At 40.6% G+C, this 17,860-nt stretch overlaps 1 protein-coding gene across 2 annotated transcripts; it reads left to right on the forward strand.

Annotated features, from left to right (window-relative positions):
* Nucleotides 1-1,123: 1,123 nt before the first annotated feature.
* per2 (period circadian clock 2) lies at nt 1,124-17,391 on the forward strand. Of its 2 annotated transcripts, XM_063886559.1 has the most exons (23): nt 1,124-1,312; nt 3,541-4,011; nt 5,405-5,497; nt 5,680-5,834; nt 6,106-6,227; nt 6,341-6,542; nt 7,096-7,147; nt 7,563-7,705; nt 8,006-8,084; nt 8,202-8,308; nt 8,411-8,564; nt 8,666-8,780; nt 8,941-9,090; nt 9,367-9,457; nt 9,581-9,755; nt 10,089-10,213; nt 10,332-10,538; nt 11,729-11,992; nt 12,286-13,192; nt 14,123-14,352; nt 14,522-14,648; nt 14,967-15,117; nt 15,506-17,391. In XM_063886559.1, the coding sequence occupies exons 2-23, from the start codon at nt 3,584-3,586 to the stop codon at nt 15,662-15,664; spliced, it is 4,236 nt and encodes a 1,411-aa protein (XP_063742629.1). In that variant the 5' UTR covers nt 1,124-1,312; nt 3,541-3,583; the 3' UTR covers nt 15,665-17,391. The 2 variants fall into 2 exon arrangements, with proteins under 2 accessions (XP_063742629.1, XP_063742628.1); XM_063886558.1 differs by lacking the exons at nt 14,123-14,352; nt 14,522-14,648; nt 14,967-15,117; nt 15,506-17,391 and having other exon boundaries at nt 9,578-9,755; nt 12,286-13,580.
* Nucleotides 17,392-17,860: the final 469 nt, after the last annotated feature.

Genomic DNA, 17,860 nt, shown 5'->3' on the forward strand with positions numbered 1-17,860 from the left:
TGTCTGCATGTTAGCTCTATGATAGATTGGAAGATGTCCAGGGTTTTCACTGCCTCTCGACCAGTTCGAGTTGAGACACAATACATCTCCTCATGAATTTGTAAAAGATAAGTGTGTATCAAAATAGGATAGAGGAGAGGATTTAATAACAAAAAAGGAATTTATTGTTTTTAATTTCTTCATGTTGTACACATTTTAAAATCTGCAATGGATAAAGCAGGTTACCAAAATAATAGCACACATCATTGTTTGATCTTTCACTTTGTCTTTCACATAGTAAAACGAAGGAGATTGGTGCATTAGCCACTCAATTGCAACACATTTCAAAATGTGCACAGTCCCTCTCTCAGCATTTGATACATGTTGCAAACAGAGGACAGGGAGTAATAATACCACAAAACAAGTATAAAAACATCCACACAATATGATAAATTCAGGGGAGTCCAATCTCAGCCACTAGATGGGCTATTGTGCATCTCCTCAGAATTTATTTTTATAATTGGACAAAAGGAACATTTTCTGTATGATTGATCACTCTCTGTTTAAGCATTGACTTAAAAAGTATTTAATAAGTAAAATACTTTAAGACAAATTAAAGGCAGATCTTTGAACACACGTGTGCTAATGCTATGCTTTATGTACCATAAAAAAGCCACGCAATGTAAATGCAAAACATTGTTGCTCCACTGCAGTGATTTGTGTATTAATTACTATTATTTGTATAAGAGCCACGATACAAATAATCATAGAGTTATAATAGACTACATCGTTATGCAAAGTTGAGGAATTGGCATGCTTAAGCAAATTATTGCGCAAAACAGCTACCCCACATTGGCGACCCTTTTATAACCGTTTAGATATAGTCCGCGGCACCGACTCATTCAAGGGCTGCAGCGTCGTAGTGATTTGCTCTTACTTCTGACACGAGGGAAATTGCCGTGGGTTTCCACGTGAAAGCGATGTCATGCTTATGTAAAATGACTGACGGCGCGGGAGACCAGTAGCAGCACCGAGGAGCAGCCTCATCACCGCCTTCCTGGAGTTGGGCAGCGCCTATTGGTTAAGAGCTGAGAGCAGGTCAACGACTGACGGCTCTCTGGACCAGTAGGCGGAGGGCTGGAGGAGGCGTGGCCCAAAATGAGGTCACTTGTTTTCACGAGTCCTGATGTATCCAGAAACCTGAACGGGAAAGAACAGTGTGACAGTCCAGCCTGGGAGAGACGATATCCGTACGCTTTCTCTTTTCGCTCTGAATACAAGGCTTTTTTTTTACAGAGACAGCGGGATCAGTAGAGGATTTTCCTTTTGTGAGGTTGGTGGAGTTTAATTATAATTCACTGTATGCAAATGTAATGCAACGTTTACTTGCATTTTTTTTGTTGCTGCCTGCTAGAGATAGAGAGAAAATATGTTTTGAAGGGCGAACATGGAATATAACATCACCAAATGTTATGCATGAACGTAAAGCATAAAAGTTACATAACTGTGTCAGTCTGAATTCCGGTCAGTAGACTACACCAGCCCTGCCCACACTCTTCTGTCACTGTCACATGAAAACGCCGGTACATAACGCTTTATATAAAGTATTTCCTGCAGCATTGCATGGCAGGAGGCTTTATCCAGCACCGATTAGAGCGTTTGTGAGATGTGAGCGATTGGAGTCTCATCATGCATTGCACGTTAGATTTGATGTAAATAATAAAAGCAAGACATTAGCTTCTTGGAGTAATTCGATTAATAATTTGTATTTTACAATTGTCTTTAAGCTTTATATGGCGAAGGTGATACTTGAAAGTCAACTAATATGTCATAATTGTGTGATTCTGGAACTTTTTGTGAAATTATGCTTTCTTGTCGCTTGCTTGATGACTGTATACTCTGCTGTAGTAACAACACCGAAGGACCTTTGTGAAGATGCTGAACTGCGCGCAAAGTAACATCCTGTTTCCAGATTATTGTGTAGTAGCTCCAAGACTTGTTGGAAACATGACAACATCTATTAATCTATATTACCCTGGTTAATTCTTCTTGTTTGTTCGGGCCATTACCCTGGATGTCAACCCAGTTCACGCAGGGTTAAGAAAAACTACATGCAGCGGGTTGATAAGCAAACGGGGTGATTGTGATCTTACTACACTACCGTATGCTATCTGAAAAGGCCAACAGATTTGTTAATTAACAACCGAAACCTTTTCCTATCCTATCGTACTTCCAGATGATACTAGTCATCCACAGATGTTCTGAAAGTTTCTAATCAAGTGAACAGTTTTGAATACATATATTGACATTGTTCAAGGTTTCAAGGTTTCAAGGTATATATTGACATTGACATATATTGACATTGTTATGCCTCTGCACAAGGAACTAATTTATTGAACATATTTCAGTCTTTTGAATTGACTTTAAAAGTATTTCTAGAATTTCCAAGGGCCTTTTTTTGTGTAGTCCTTCATTTTTGGACTTTTTATACCATCCTTTTTAGTGTCAACACAACTAACATTATCAACTGTACCGTTACAACAGTTTATAAATAAATATCAACCTCACAGATTTTGCAGGATCAATTAATGATCTGCAGTACATGAGCGTCATGCTAGGAAACACATATCAGAAATGCCCATGCTTGCACAGGCTTGACACTAACCTGGATAGACTAACTTGGTTATATTAAATAAACACATATTCTTATCCCCATGCTCAGTTGAATAAAGTAAGGCAGGGCATAGAGCTGCCTGTCTTCAGCCAGAATAGGAAATATACCTTTTTCCATTGTGCAGCGGAGAGAGAGGCATGCCACTGAATAGACAGTTTATATTGGAAGACTGTCAAGCTGGTAGTAATACATCTCTACCTGTGCTGTAAATCTAAAGTTTGACCTTAATTTACAGTTTGGACTAATATTTGTGTCACTTAGTTCAAATATTCCCGTGACTAACTTGGTGTACAGTTCTGCCCCGGCCGTAATTTATTCTTCTGTAAAATATATCTTTCTGTATATTTCTCATTCTGCTTACATTGGGTATTTATATATCATAATTATCTTCAATGATGCTGATTTTTTACGAGTATTTATAACACTGCTTATCATATTACACACTTGCTTGAAGCAACAGAAAACGGGGCTTAAGTTCATAACTGGGTATCAACATGTGGTGGCATTCAGATCAACACTGTCTAGTGCTTTATGCGTCCAGGGGTGGATGATCTTTTGAAAGGATTGGAGGTCTCAGATGAGACAGCCCCACTGTTCTGAAAGGTCATATTGTCTGAACAAGGGAGCATTTGGACTGTACATCAGAGATGCACCTGCAGGGCTGAGAGGTTAAACCCTGCTATTTGCTCTGATATCACACCAGACAAAAAGAACCCCTTTTGAAGGGGGATTAAAAAAGGATCAATTGGTCTAGCCAATATTTGGTTATGTGTTTACATCCAACTTGATTAGTGCATAGTTCAACCATATTTTTTTCTTGATATTCAAATATGCGTAACTTGCAATCAACAAGCTTTCACTAATATGTATACTCTCTTTATCCACAGATCAATCATCACCTTTCTTTTCTCAACTGACAGGCTTTTCCTAATGTCGCAAGATTCAGACTCCAAGCCCTACTGCTTCTCAGTGCTGCAGGACCAAGATGGAACTTCATGCAGCTCCATGCCCATGGGTGCCTCAGGGTGCAGCTCCATGGCACAGCTGCATCGGATGGGTGGATACAGTCAAGGTGGGCCTGACTTAGGCCTCCCCTCAGAGGGCAGCGACAGCAGCGGTCAGGACCCTCCCGCCTCGAAGCACAAGCATCGCAAGAACATCCGCTCTCGATCGCTCCCTGAAGAGGACATGGAGATGAAAAGCAGTGGCTCCAGCGGGAGTGGAACCGAATCACACGGCAATGAAAGCCACGGCAACGCAAGCCGTGGCAATGAGAGTCTTGGCCATGCGTCAATGGGCAGCTCCAATGGCAACAGCAAGGACTCGGCAATACTGGAATCTTCTGAAAGCAATAAGAGGTCAGTGGAAGTTGAGGCAATTAAGGCTTGTGCTTTTGTCTGGCATGCATATTGTGATTGAGGGGAAAAAAAAGAGAGAAAGAGAGAGACTATAGTTGGGCGCTACTCACAAACAATACAATATAGTTGCAAATGACCAAAACATTGAAAAGAAATGTCAATTTTACTTTGTATACAATACTAATGTAATTATGCATTACTTCAAATGCTAAAAATGGTTAGTGACATTGAAACATCAATTAATTAACTTAAATATATAATACATTTTATGATTTGTGCGTGTTTGAATGGAAAACTTGTTTAGCCATATAATCAAGCTCTACCAAACCAATGTTATTTTTCTGAACTTGTTTAACCTACCTGTTTAAAACAGCATGGGATGAAATTAACATACCGGGTATTAAGCAGTGGGAAAAAAATATTGCTTCTGGATTGATGTCATCCAGGAGGCTGGCTTTTCCTCGTGTCACAAACATCATGATTCACCCATCTGTCGCCCTCAGTTGTGCAATCAAGGGATAAAAAACATGGTTGTATAAGTGTCAAAACAATGCAGGCTAATGTACCTCTTAAAGAAACAGTCACACACTTTCAACAACGAGTTTGATACAGTTACAGGAGAAAATTAAAATCAATATAATAATAAAAATAGCTTGTCTGTAAAAACACACACTGTTCATTGACTGACCCTTCAGTTTGAATTGTTTTTGTTTTACAACCACAGATTTATGTCCTTGACTTAAAATGGTTAAACTGTTGGTGGTTTAATTTGTGTTTACTATTTTATTTACCTATATTCTAGAGAGGTTTTTTTTTCTTCACTTTTTTGGGGGGGAAAATGTGCTCAGGCACTCTTGAGAACTGATGGCTAATTTTGATATATTAAGAAACGTGCTTCTGTTTTAAGAAGCTATTTATGAAAGTGTTCTTTATTCTTAGCCGGGTAAGTATGTTATACATAGTAACCTGAGTTGTTGTGTGTCCCGGAGTGCTCTGAATTCAGCGTATTAGTGTCGAGTTAAGCTTGTAGGTTAATGAAATGGATCACACAGCACAAACTAAATGAGTCTTACATCATGGTTGCTCCACCACAAATACATACAACAAAACCATTTCCAAATTTTGGATCAATAAAGTATACTTAATCTAATCTAAGGATTTTCTTTGTTTGACAGAAACAGGCATGAAAAGGATGGCACATTTTTAAACTACATGTTGATTTTTACAAAACGTCTATATTTTTAGTGCATTAATTACTGCACTACTCAATTTTCTGAGGAAAGTGTTTAAATCAGTTGATCTCCCTCTCTTTTTGTGTCTCTCTTTGAAGTAATTGAGGTAATTTCTGGCTCAAGTTTGTTGCAAATTGTTGAAATTATCCCTCTCTCCACAGCTCAAACTCTCACAGTCCGTCTCCTCCGAGCAGCTCCAACGCCTTCAGTCTGCTGAGCTCAGAGCAGGACAACCCATCAACCAGCGGCTGCAGGTTAGTGCACTGACCACTGATACAACACTGAAAACAAATGAATCACACAAAATGACTTAAGGCCTTAAATATTTTACATTAGAAGTTAAATGATTAAAGAAATATAAATCTATTTTTGAGGAATTGCTTTTCTTGTTCAAGTATCTGACTTGCCTGTTTGTGTGTGATTGTGCAACTTGCAGTAGTCAGGAGTCTGCCAAAGCTAAGACCCAGAAGGAGATGATTAAAACTCTGAAAGAGCTGAAGCTTCACCTGCCCAATGAGAAGAGACACAACAGCAAGTCCTCTACACTGAACACCCTCAAGTACGCACTGCGCTGCATCAAACAGGTGGAAGGTAAAGAGCATTTAAAGCACTAAAGCACTAAAGCCTTACAATGCACTCTACAATATTATTAACTTTATGAAATATAAATATTAATTGAAAATGCCATTTCTTTTGGCATTTTCTGTAAAGTATTATTCTATACACATCTTAGAGAAGCACAATACATGTTTTCATCATTAATATGTCTTTGACTTGGCATCAATTTCCACATACCGTGTTTTCTGTCTTGTATATTTTGTTGTGACCATACTTTAATCCATTTACTATCTGTGGGTTGCAGCCAATGAGGAGTATTACCAGCTGCTGATGACCAATGACAGTCAACCTTCAGGCCTGGACGTATCCTCTTATACGATAGAGGAGATAGACAGCATCACTTCAGAATACACCCTCAAAAACAACGTGAGTACCTGAATTATTAGTCAAATAATAAAACTGTTCAAATATTGACAAAAAAAATACTTGATTGTGTTTGAGCATTATTGTCAACCATTTGGATTTTGTCTCCTCAACAGGACATGTTTGCAGTAGCAGTGTCTCTCACCACAGGAAGGATAGTCTACATTTCTGATCAGGCTGCCTCCATCCTCAACTGCAAAAGAGACGTATTTAAGAACAGCAAGTTTGTGGAGTTCCTGACGCCGCAGGATGTTAGTGTGTTCTACAGCTTCACAACGCCATACCGCCTGCCTTCCTGGAGCATGTGCACTGGGGCAGGTAAATATAACAGCTACATGGCTCTCTCTCGCTCTCTCTCTCTCTCGCCGCTTCAAAACGTTGGCACTGGCCACACTGTGGATGGATCAGGTCTTTCCTAGATTCAGCACATGGTTAAACCACAGACACCAGCATGTGCTCTGCGTTGTCTCACTATCTCACTGCAAGTGAGTCCCAGGTACCCTTCAACAAAAACACACCTTTTTGCTGCAAACTCCAAAATTGTGGAATGAGCTCCCGATTAAAATAAATAAAGTACTTCTGCTGTTCTGAGTGTGTATCTTTATGCACTTTTTGTTAATCACTTTAGATTAAAGCTTCAGCTAAATGAGATGTAATGTCAATAATACTTCAGTTAGATAATAGTAAAAGTTCAGGAGGATTAAGTCAATGATCTTCACACTGTCACATTTTCAAAGTATTCATACAAAATTGAGATCAGTAGTTTATTTCAGACAGTTAATCAAAGCTTGATCTCCTGCTGGAGCAGTGACCCAGATTCAGCTGGGTCCTGTTGCTTTATGAATTCTAAAAAAAAAATCTTCCTTTTCAGAGTCATCACCCCCTGACTGCATGCAGAAGAAGTCCTTCTTCTGTCGTATCAGGTGGGTTTGTGCGTTGGTTCAAAATGTGGTGTTGGGCCATCTGTTGCTCTTGCCTGCAGTTTTTAATCGTGACTTTATTCCACTCTGGATGTCTTTTTTCGAAAATGTGTCACATCAATTGTGAACTGTAATAGGAGGCTTTTTCAGGCCAGTGTTATACATATAGGCAGACGGACACAATCATAACGAACCTTCAATCTAATGAAATTACTGCTTTGCAAAACGTATTGTTGTTATCACAGCCCCAGAGAACCACTCATTAATTGTACAAAGACACGGATGGAACATAGTTAAACACTGCCCCCTAGTGTTCAATAAACTAACCCGGACAGAGATGATTTGTGAAGGCCTGTACTTAAATTAAACAACCCTAACCTCATTCGAATTGTTTAATTTATTTTGACCTCATTTCCAGTGGTGGTAAGGAAAGCGTGGGCCTTCTGCAGTACTATCCGTTCCGCATGACGCCCTACCGGATGAAGGTTCAAGATACAGTTCATGCTGAAGACCAGTTCTGCTGTCTCCTGCTGGCGGAGAGAGTTCACTCTGGTTATGACGGTAAGAACAATTCATGATAAAATAACAGAAAAGCATGAGGAAAATGTTTTGTTCCAAATCTTATGACTGATGTTTATTGGAGTTCCTCAGTTATTATGACCCTCTGAATTGCCCTTTCATGAGTTAATTGATGTGTTAGACCATACCATATTTATTACTAAAAACATTTACACAAATCAGTCAGATATGGATAAGTTATTAAGAATCCAAACTATTTTGTTTTACTCCTGCGGCTTGTAACTTGAAAAGGTTTGATATAGAAGAAACCTTAACAATTGAAATGCTTTCTCTTCCTTAAAGCACCAAGAATTCCGACTGACAAACGCATCTTCACCACCACACACACTCCGAGTTGCATGTTTCAGGATGTAGATGAGAGGTAAGCGATTTCTGGATGTTTTTTCTCTAAGCTTAAACCAAAACTTTACCCAAACTATACGAAGTGGTGTTGTTGCTTGCTAATTACACAATTCATCATGTGTCTTGTGTGTTTCAGGGCGGTTCCTCTCCTTGGGTATCTCCCCCAGGACCTGATTGGCACACAAATCCTCCTCCATCTGCATCCCCATGACCGACCAATTATGTTGGCCATTCACAGAAAGAGTGAGTCCCCAGAATGAAATAGATTTCAGAAGTTTCCGTGTCTGCGCAGGATCTCTTTCCCAAAGATGATCTAACTGTATTACTTTGGTTTTCTCTCTGCAGTTCTGCAATTTGCAGGACAACCATTCGACCACTCCTCCATCCGGTTCTGTGCGCGAAATGGAGAATATGTCATTCTGGACACCAGCTGGTCCAGTTATGTCAACCCCTGGAGCCGCAAGGTGTCCTTTGTTATGGGAAGACACAAAGTGCGAATGTGAGTATTACTGTCTAACTGATGTCTAGTCTGTCATGGTTGCTTTATGGGAATTTCACAATCGATTATTGATACATCCTGATGTGCTTTTTGTTCACCAGGGGCCCTGTGAATGAAGATGTTTTCTTGGCTCCTGTCTCCTCTGTCATTGAGATGAAGACCATGGACTCTGACATCCAGGAGATTACTGAGCAGATCCAACGGCTTCTGCTACAGGTGAGAGAGGCTAAGATATCGATTGTTGATATATAAACAGCCGAGGGATTTAAGCAACATCCAACCAAAAAAAATGTACATTTAAAAATAAATTACTGGGAAGAAATAGTAAAAACAACCCAACTTTTCAACTTTGTTCCCTCTCTGTGTTTGCAATCAGCCGGTCCATAACAATGGCTCAAGTGGTTACTGTAGTCTGAATAGAAACGACCACCTTGTGGGCATGGGCTCCTCTAACGAGAGCCTTAACAACGGCAGCGGGGCCAAGATCCAACAAGAGGAGGAGGAAGTGAGCAACAAAGCCAGACCGGTGAGTGAAACCAAAATACTCACAACTTAGTACAGTGGGGTCCTGCTACAGGATGATATGGGAATAGCTAATACTTTGGAATTATACATATTGAATGACCGCTACCTGATTGTTCTTAACCTCGACAGCAGGAGGAATCAACTTTACGCCTCTGCGTTAAATATTTCTTAAAGTTGATGGAATCAAGTTGGCCAATTATAAAATAATCCATTCTGTTTAATTGATCAAAAGGCTTAATATAATGTCCAATCAACACATTTGGTGTCTATTTCACAGCGGACCTTTCAGGAAATCTGTAAAGGAATACATCTTCAGAAGAGCCTGGAGCATCAGACAACCAAACCAGACATCAAGAAAAGCAATGGCAGTAAGTCCAGTTGATAACTCTCGGCTTATTTATCTATAACTCTTTGAGTGTTTGTGTCTGAACCAGAGACAGCTAAAAGCTGTTGTGAAATTGCGCCCCTAACTTCTGTCCTTTCTCCAGTAGAGTGTATACAGAGAAGCTCAGCGGTGGTGCGGCCAAAAGACTTGACGCCACTCTACTGGAAGGACACCGGGGTCACAATGGAGGAGAACCGGTCCTCCTCCAACGAGGAGACGGTCTTGAAAGATCAGACCCTCTACTCCTACCAGCAAATCAGCTGTCTGGACAGTGTTGTCAGGTAAGAAATAAAGGCATTATGTTGATGAATAATAACCGGGGTACTTATAAATGACGCAATTCATACCCAGCCATGTGAAATGTAATCAAGATTTGCTATGGAATAGATAATCCCCCCTCCATTTTCACACTAAGCCAAAACATTCATATGTACATTTGTTCAGTGGTTTTAACATTCAGGCTCAATTTAATTGGTTTCAACCTTGTAACAAATAATCAGTATGGTTAAAACAAGCCATACTTAATGGCCTAAAATGCTTTAATGCCGATGATTAGTTGATTTTTAACTGATGTTATGTTGTTGTTGTTGTTGTTGTTGTTGTTGTTCCTGTAGGTACTTGGAGAGCTGTAATGTTCCCATCAGTATGAAAAGGAAGTGCCAGTCCTCCTCTAACACCACATCCTCTAACTCGGATGAGGACAAACAGAAAGGACCTAACAGCATGCAGGTGTCTGAAGGTATGTCTCACCACTTCAGTTTTACTACCAAAGTAAGGAAAGCAGACACCTATTGTCACCTCATCATGCGGGCTTTCACTAGAAGTCAGTATCACTTGTTCTCTGTTCTCTTTGGCAGAACCAGCCTTGTTGAAGAATCAGTCTTCTCTCTCCGCTTTGGAAGATCACGACAAAAAGTCCAGTGACGCGGCCACAGCGGTAGTGGGCACATCCCTGCCCCTTTCTGTACCAAACAAACCCGAAAGTGTGGTGTCCATAACCAGCCAGTGTAGCTACAGTAGCACCATAGTGCATGTTGGGGACAAGAAACCTCAACCGGACTCAGGTACAGTGCCGTGAAAAATATTTCCAACCTGATTTCTTCTGCTGTTGCATACTTGTCATAAAGAGATATAAGATCTTGAGACAAAGGGTTCAGAACTAACAAACATGTAAAGTAGCTAATTGTTTACATATCAACAATTTCAAAAATTGTAAGTATTGGCCACTGTCAACATTTTTATCAACAATAACCGCCTTAAGTGTAAATCATTTTAAAGTTTATTATCAGCCCACACTTCTTCAGCTTGGACACTGTCCAGCATTAGCTGCTTTTTGAAGATCTTAATCTTCTCAGAGTGATAAATATGCAGACACAGAAGAAATCAGTAAAGCTGCTTTTCACAGCACTGTAAATTCAACTTTATGTGTACGCGCTTCGTTCTCCGTCTCTTTACATGTGTCTTTACATGTGTCTTTACATGCGTGTGTGTTTATCAGTGGATGCTTGGAAGCTTATATGTCAAACACAAAAAAAGTCAACTATTTCCACAATTTCTTAATTCTTATTTGGTTCTACTCAATGTGCACAAAACGTTTGCAGGGTTATTTGGTCCCGTCCAAAATGACTCTAATGGTGGTGCTAAAAACTTTTTCTTTTAGATTTAATCTAAAACTATTAATTTGCGATAAATAATAATCTTATGTTAGTAAAGAGCTTCATTGCATTAAATCAGCAATTTTGATTACATTTAATTTGGCACTTTGATTAAAAAAATGCGCATATAAGCAGTAATTCACCACCTTAGCAAACATAATGTTTCATTGTTCCACAACTTTGAACGTCATCGGATAATCTAAATCTTCAGAAATGACGAACAGAGAAAGCAAACAAATGTGTACCATTTTTTTGTAAATTTTTTGTACAAATATAAAACATTACTTTCAATAAGCATTGTGGTAATCCTTGATCAAGTGAGTGAGCCATACTCAAGGCTAATTGATCCACCCCATGATGGAAGGCATGTGAATAATAACAGTAGCCCTGGAAGCGGGTTCCCACTTTTTTCCATTTGTATTTTTAAGGCATTTTTTCCATGGTGTCCGTGACTGTGCCAATTGAAGCTACTACAACGCTCGTTCAACACTGCTTTTGTCTTCGTCACTGTCTATGCTAAATGTTGTTTTATAAAACTCTTTTTTATTGCCGATGCGTATGTTAAAGTTCTTTCTATGCTGTCACCCTCTGACATATAGAGATCATAGGGGATGTCCAAGGAACAGGAGAAACAGTAGAATCCAGCCAGAGCCCCGGCGCTCCTCTCTGTGTTGTTTCACCTCCCAGTCAAGAGAGGGAGTCCTATAAGAAACTCGGGTTGACCAAGCAGGTTTTGGCAGCCCATACGCAGAAGGAGGAGCAGACCTTTCTGTATCGCTTCAAGGAGCATCAAGGACTTACAGCGCTTAAAGAAAACTGCTCTCAGTACCTGGAGCGTCAGAGGGAACAGATCGCCAGCTATGGTACCTGACCACCACTCTGACACAGCATATCAAAAGCCATAAAAGGATAATAACACGGTTAAATTCTATCTGTTATAATAATATTTGAAGTCAAATAGACTAAGTTGGACCCTCACTGCATTCTTAGACCTCTGTAAATTTGTTCATTACAGTACATTATTATAAAATTTGGCAATTGGGGTCAAAATTAAGACCCAGGTTTTTTTTAATCTTCCTGCCTTTTTTTCAATCAATAACTTATTTTGTAAAGTTCTAAAAATGACTCAACATTGACTTATTTTGATCCTCTGTAGCTATACCCGCTGCTCAGTCCTCCAAGCAGGATGGACCAATTGCAGAGCCCACCGCTCGGCGAGGTACACGGAACAAGAGGACCAAGTCAAAGCGGGCGAAGCAGATGGAGTCCTCCGACAGCACAGTGTCCCATCACAGACAGCAACACCTGCGGCCTCCTCTTCTAAACCACGGCCTTAACCTGACCTCTTGGTCGAGCTCTGACACCTCGCAGTCAACGTTCCCCATGGCTTACCCCTCCGTGATGCCAGGCTACCCCCTCCCGGTGTACCCCAGAGGCAGTTCTATAGCCCCTCGCACAGACGCCACTCTTCAAGGCTTTGTGGACAATCAGGGTACCCAGCCCCCTCCCTGCCCCCCACCCATCCACACTTCTCCCTACACCGCCCCTATGGTCACTCCTATTGTGGCTCTCATGCTGCCCATGCCCTTCTCTCCATTGGCCCCCTCACTGCCACCTCCACAGCCAATGTACCATGCAGCCACTGCTGGCTTCCCCACCCAAATGCAGCCTTTTGGTCAGGCTGCCTTTCCAATCCCAGGCCCCTTCGCAGCGTCTCCATCCTTCACTGTCCAGAACCAGTTCAACTCACCAAACCACTTTGCTCTACCGTCGAACTACATTCCCCCTTCGTTCTACTTTCCTCCAGTCTCGGAAACCTCAAAGGCACCCATGGTTGAGAGCCAGTCTCGCTCCTCCACGCCGCAGTCTGGAGGAGGTGGAGGCCCGGCATCTCCTCCCCTGTTTCAGTCTCGCTGCAGCTCACCCCTCAACCTGCTGGAGCTGGAGCTGTCGGTGGACCGGCAGGACAGCACAGCGTTCTCCTCTGGAGGTCAAGGGAATACTATTGCAGAAAGGGAGAAGGGAGCCAGTGGAAACCAGGCCAAAGAGAGGGAGCTGAGCAGGTAAACAAGAAAACTTACTTTTTTAAAATTTCAATTTTCCCTTTTAATTACCTCATCAAGTCTCCTGATGCCTATGATTACTCCTCGCTAAAATTCCTTAAACTGTAAGGATAAGATGTCAAAGCCTCCCTAAACTTCATCATTGTGGGTTGTTTGTTCCTGTTTGTAGATTGTGGCATGTTCCCCTAAGGCATTCATTCATATTTCACTCACTTTTCAACAATGTTATGCCATCTAGAGTACACAGTAATTCATTCAAATTATTAAATAACAGTTTCTTGCATTTGTATTGCTATGCCTTGTATTAAGTCAAGTCAATCTCGACTCCTCAGATAAAATGTGGCCTAGGGTGTTAACAAATCATGTTATTATCCCTTACACCCTTAGCCTTCACTCAGTCTCCTTGGTCCTCCTGGACCCTTGTATTGCGAGGGCTCGCCCTGTGTCTGTGATCGTTTGTCTTGGGATAAAGTGTGCTCTAGAAGGTCTTGCAGCAAAGAGGTAGGCAAATCATTAAAAAAAATCCTATCCCATTCCTTCTAAAATCTATATGTGAACTATAACTGTAACTCTTTTTTCGTATTCATGGTTTAATTATTAGCATTTTAATTTGCCAAGAGTAGCATTGATTCTAACTAAATCATGAGACGAAGAAACCATCTAACATTGTAAAAAATTAAATGTTAAAAGTATTGCGTTTACTAAAAAAAGGTCCTGAAATGTACTTTAGTACATAGTATTGTATGTATGATTGCAAATGCATACACTGTCTTTGATTTGCATGCATGAACCAAACCAAGGTTAAAACCATACAACAGTAACAGTCAAAACCAGTTTAAACGAAGGAAGTGCTGCAGTCTGCTGGCCAAAGCTTGGAAATCAAGCTCGCCTCAATAACGTCCTTTCAATGTTTTTTCTTTTGCAGGCAAGTTCACGTGGCGATGGGAACAACAGTGATGCCAACTCTTTGTCCAGCGACATGTTGGACATTATTCTCCACGAGGACTCAGCCGACTCGGGGTCCATGGGCTCTGGATCGAATGGTTGTAGTACTTCAGCCAGTGGGACCTCCAATAGCGGGACGTCTAACAGTAGGACATCAGACAGTGGTACATCAAAGAGCAGGACATCAGCCAGTGGGACCTCCGGCAGTGGGACAGGTCTGAACTTAAGCTTCAATCTTACAAATTTATAATGAGAACAACATTACACATTCCCAAAGACAAATAAGCAGGAAAAAGTAGAAAACACTAACAGAATCAGCTTTGTTCTCATTTGAATTACCTTTATTGCAAACTTATTCATAGTTTGCTCTTTTGGTGTTCTCAGGAAGCAACAACAGTAGTAACTACTTTGGCAGCGTGGACTCGTCGCAGAACAGTCAGAAGGTCAAAGGTCACCTGAGTGGCAGCGATGGCAGGCCTTTGGAGATGGACCACAGTGAACACTTTATCACGTAAGTACTGCAGGAATTGATGTGTTTCATAGTATATTAACCTTCTGTTTGTTAATGAGGGATAACGGTAAGCTCTAAGAGAAGAAACTCTAAGGGTGGTGATTGCAGGGACCGTTTCTGACCATTAGAGGGCGCCCTTGACATAGGGCCTTGCATTGTCTTGGACTGCAGTTGTACATGTTTAGATAAGGCTTTAGTGGCAAAAAGGGTTAGGGTTAGGGTTAGGCTAACCCTAGTTTGCAAAAAATGAAACATTCTTGTTTTACTGCTGGTCAGATTTTTAACTGTGTCTGTTATTTTATTCCTCTTTATCTGCAGTGACATCCAGAGAGTGCTCAGAGACGACAGAGAGAAGCTGAGGATGCTGCAGAAGAGCCAGCCGAGCTTTTCAGAGGAGCAGAAGAAGGAGCTGATGGAGGTGCACACCTGGATTAAGAGAGGAGGTCTGCCAAAGGAGATAGACATCAAGGTAAAATTAATTTTACATAGGCTGACTCTTAAATGGAATAGCTGGAAAATATGGGGTTTAGTCATGATGGTTTTAATATATTGGTTTACCTACCTTTACATTTATGAGTCTTAACATTGACAAAACGAAAAGGTTTTGGACTGACTTGAGAAGACATTTCAAGACATCACTTTGTGAAACTGGGACACACAGTAATAATTATTTGTACACTTTACAGACCAAACAAATAAATAATGAGAAATAGAAATAGTGTTTGTGTACTGGTTTTGGCTGGAGATGTTTCTTGGAAAAACATCAAAATTGTACACCACCCCTTTCTCATTGTTTCACAGAGGTGCACTTTATTCTACGTCACCTCTCAACTTCTCCTTTTATCTGTGCTGCCCAGGCGTGCTCCTGTTGTAACAGCGTCTCGGAGGCAGCAGCGGTGGAGGAGGAACAGGCAAACCTGGACATCGGTGAAACGGAGACACTGGAGGAGGGCTGTCAGCGGAGGCCCAGAGAGGAACCCTCAACCTCAAACTCTCTCTCAGATACTACCAGCTAGACAACAAACTCTTCAAGATCTTCAAAGTGTCATCAATTACCCGTCAGACTCTGTTTCTGCACAACTGTGAAAAGTGGCCTTCTTTGCGTGAAGCACTTAACTCTTCTCACAACATTCATTGCCGTCTTAAGTCAAAACGTTTGTTGAATGTAAATATATGAGTGCTGGATTCTGTGACTGCATATGTTCATTCACACATTCTGTTTAGCACTTAATATAGTGCAGCATCTGCATTGATAGGTCATAGGTGAAACGCAATGTGTGCCCATGCACCGAGCAGCACAGTAGATGTCGAACACACACAAACAAACCAGAGGCTGCATCATTCACATGGCAGGAAGTGGCTCTTTGGTGTTCAAACTGCTGCGGTAAAATAGTTGATTCAGCTTTTTGTGTCGTGATTTCCTCAGTTACAACAACAGCACGCTGATTCAGCTTGTGGTAAAAACAGGCGGAGTTCAATTTCAGTAACTCCTCTTCAGTGTTGTATAGCCATCACGCACTAAATGAATGCACATTTGCACTTTGTGAGCTACACCAGATAAAAGATTAAATGTGTTGTGTTTAGTCACTAGTAGCAAATTATGTCCAAAACACAAACTTGCTCCCGAATGCAGCAGGCATGGACTCACAATCTGAAGCTTTTCACCACCTCCATCCTGAAAACATACTCCCATACCATGCAATACTAAACGTACAATATTATATATTGAACTTAAGTGATGTAATACTATAATGTATCATAAATGGAAAAGTCCATATGTTACTGAACACCAGGTACGATGTAGGTGGTGAAACCATTATTGACTGAAAAAGATAAACAGCATTTAATCACGAGTGCATGTTATAATGTTTATGAGAATGTATCATTCAAAGGGAGCTTTGTGTCACTTGTAACCTTATGAAGTTTTAAGTTTTCAATGTTTATGCATATTTCTATTTAGCATCTTTGTCAGTATCACCTGTGAAACATGACTCTCATTTAAAGAAACTTTAATTTAATGCATTTCAAAGCTTGTGTGAATGTAATGGTCTCTGAGCATATATTTATATTTTTTCATACATCAATTACTTCTTTTTGAAACAAATGTGTATTTTTCATTCATCTTAAAAGAACCAATAGTATTAATATTAAGCATACATGTGTTTCAAATGTGAGTTGTGAAATCACCATCAGGAGAAATCCCACCATGGACTGGAAAATACTGGTATGTTGTTTATGGTGGGTGGTAAATGTAAATTGGGGGGGGAAAATTGTTTTCCCCAGTTTTCAAAGTGTGTCACATAACACTTGTAATGGTCTGATGTTGACCCTCATAAATGTGGAAAAGAGCCTCCTGAGCATCCTGTGGAAGTGTCTGAAGCTCATTACCGTTTTGTGTGGTCATCTCAGAAGTGGAAGTTTAGGGTTATTGCACGGGTATAAAGCACACAGATGTCAAGTGACTGTGGAGAGCTTTCCTTCACTTTGAAGCTCATCTGCTCTTCATGGCAAATTGAACATGTTCCTGAATTTGTCATTTGTCTTTCTGTTATTTGAACAGGCACTGACAACAATGCACCTTTTATTTCCCCCTTTTTTAAGTGGCGAATGTTCTCGAAATAAAACGTTGCCAAATTTTAATGTGACGGTTAAAATGTCTGCTTCTTTCTTGCATACAGGCTATAAAAGACGTGTCATCGACAAGCAGCACATATTACCTTAAATAAAACAAATACGAAACTCATTTAGGTATGACTTTCTTTAGGTTGTTAATGGGCCGATCAACAAATTATAAACGATTTAGAGAACGACAGCTATCACTGCTTTACAAATAAAGACTGATTTAGAAATGACGAAGAAGATCAACCTTAATATGTTTAAATATCTCAAAGGGACCATTATAACAGCTACGGTAGTACGTTTTTATAATATGAATATGTATAAACAAAACGTAAGAAATGTGTTCTACCTCCTGAAGTCGTGACATTCACCTTCCCAATGCAAATGTCTGTCTGGGTAGACACTTAGACAATAGCCGGGATGTGATGGTCTCGCTCTGCAGACAGTCCATGGCTCGGCAGGCCGGATCAAAGGACCACCTCCCCCCTCCTCAACAGTTCACACCTGAAGTGAATTAACAAACTGCCCTCCTGCAGCGGTCATTTGCACCTCTGGAGTTCCGCAAATCCGGTTTGGTCACCGCACTGATCCCG

Source organism: Eleginops maclovinus, chromosome 6, assembly GCF_036324505.1.
Source record: "Eleginops maclovinus isolate JMC-PN-2008 ecotype Puerto Natales chromosome 6, JC_Emac_rtc_rv5, whole genome shotgun sequence".
NCBI lineage: Eukaryota > Metazoa > Chordata > Actinopteri > Perciformes > Eleginopidae > Eleginops > Eleginops maclovinus.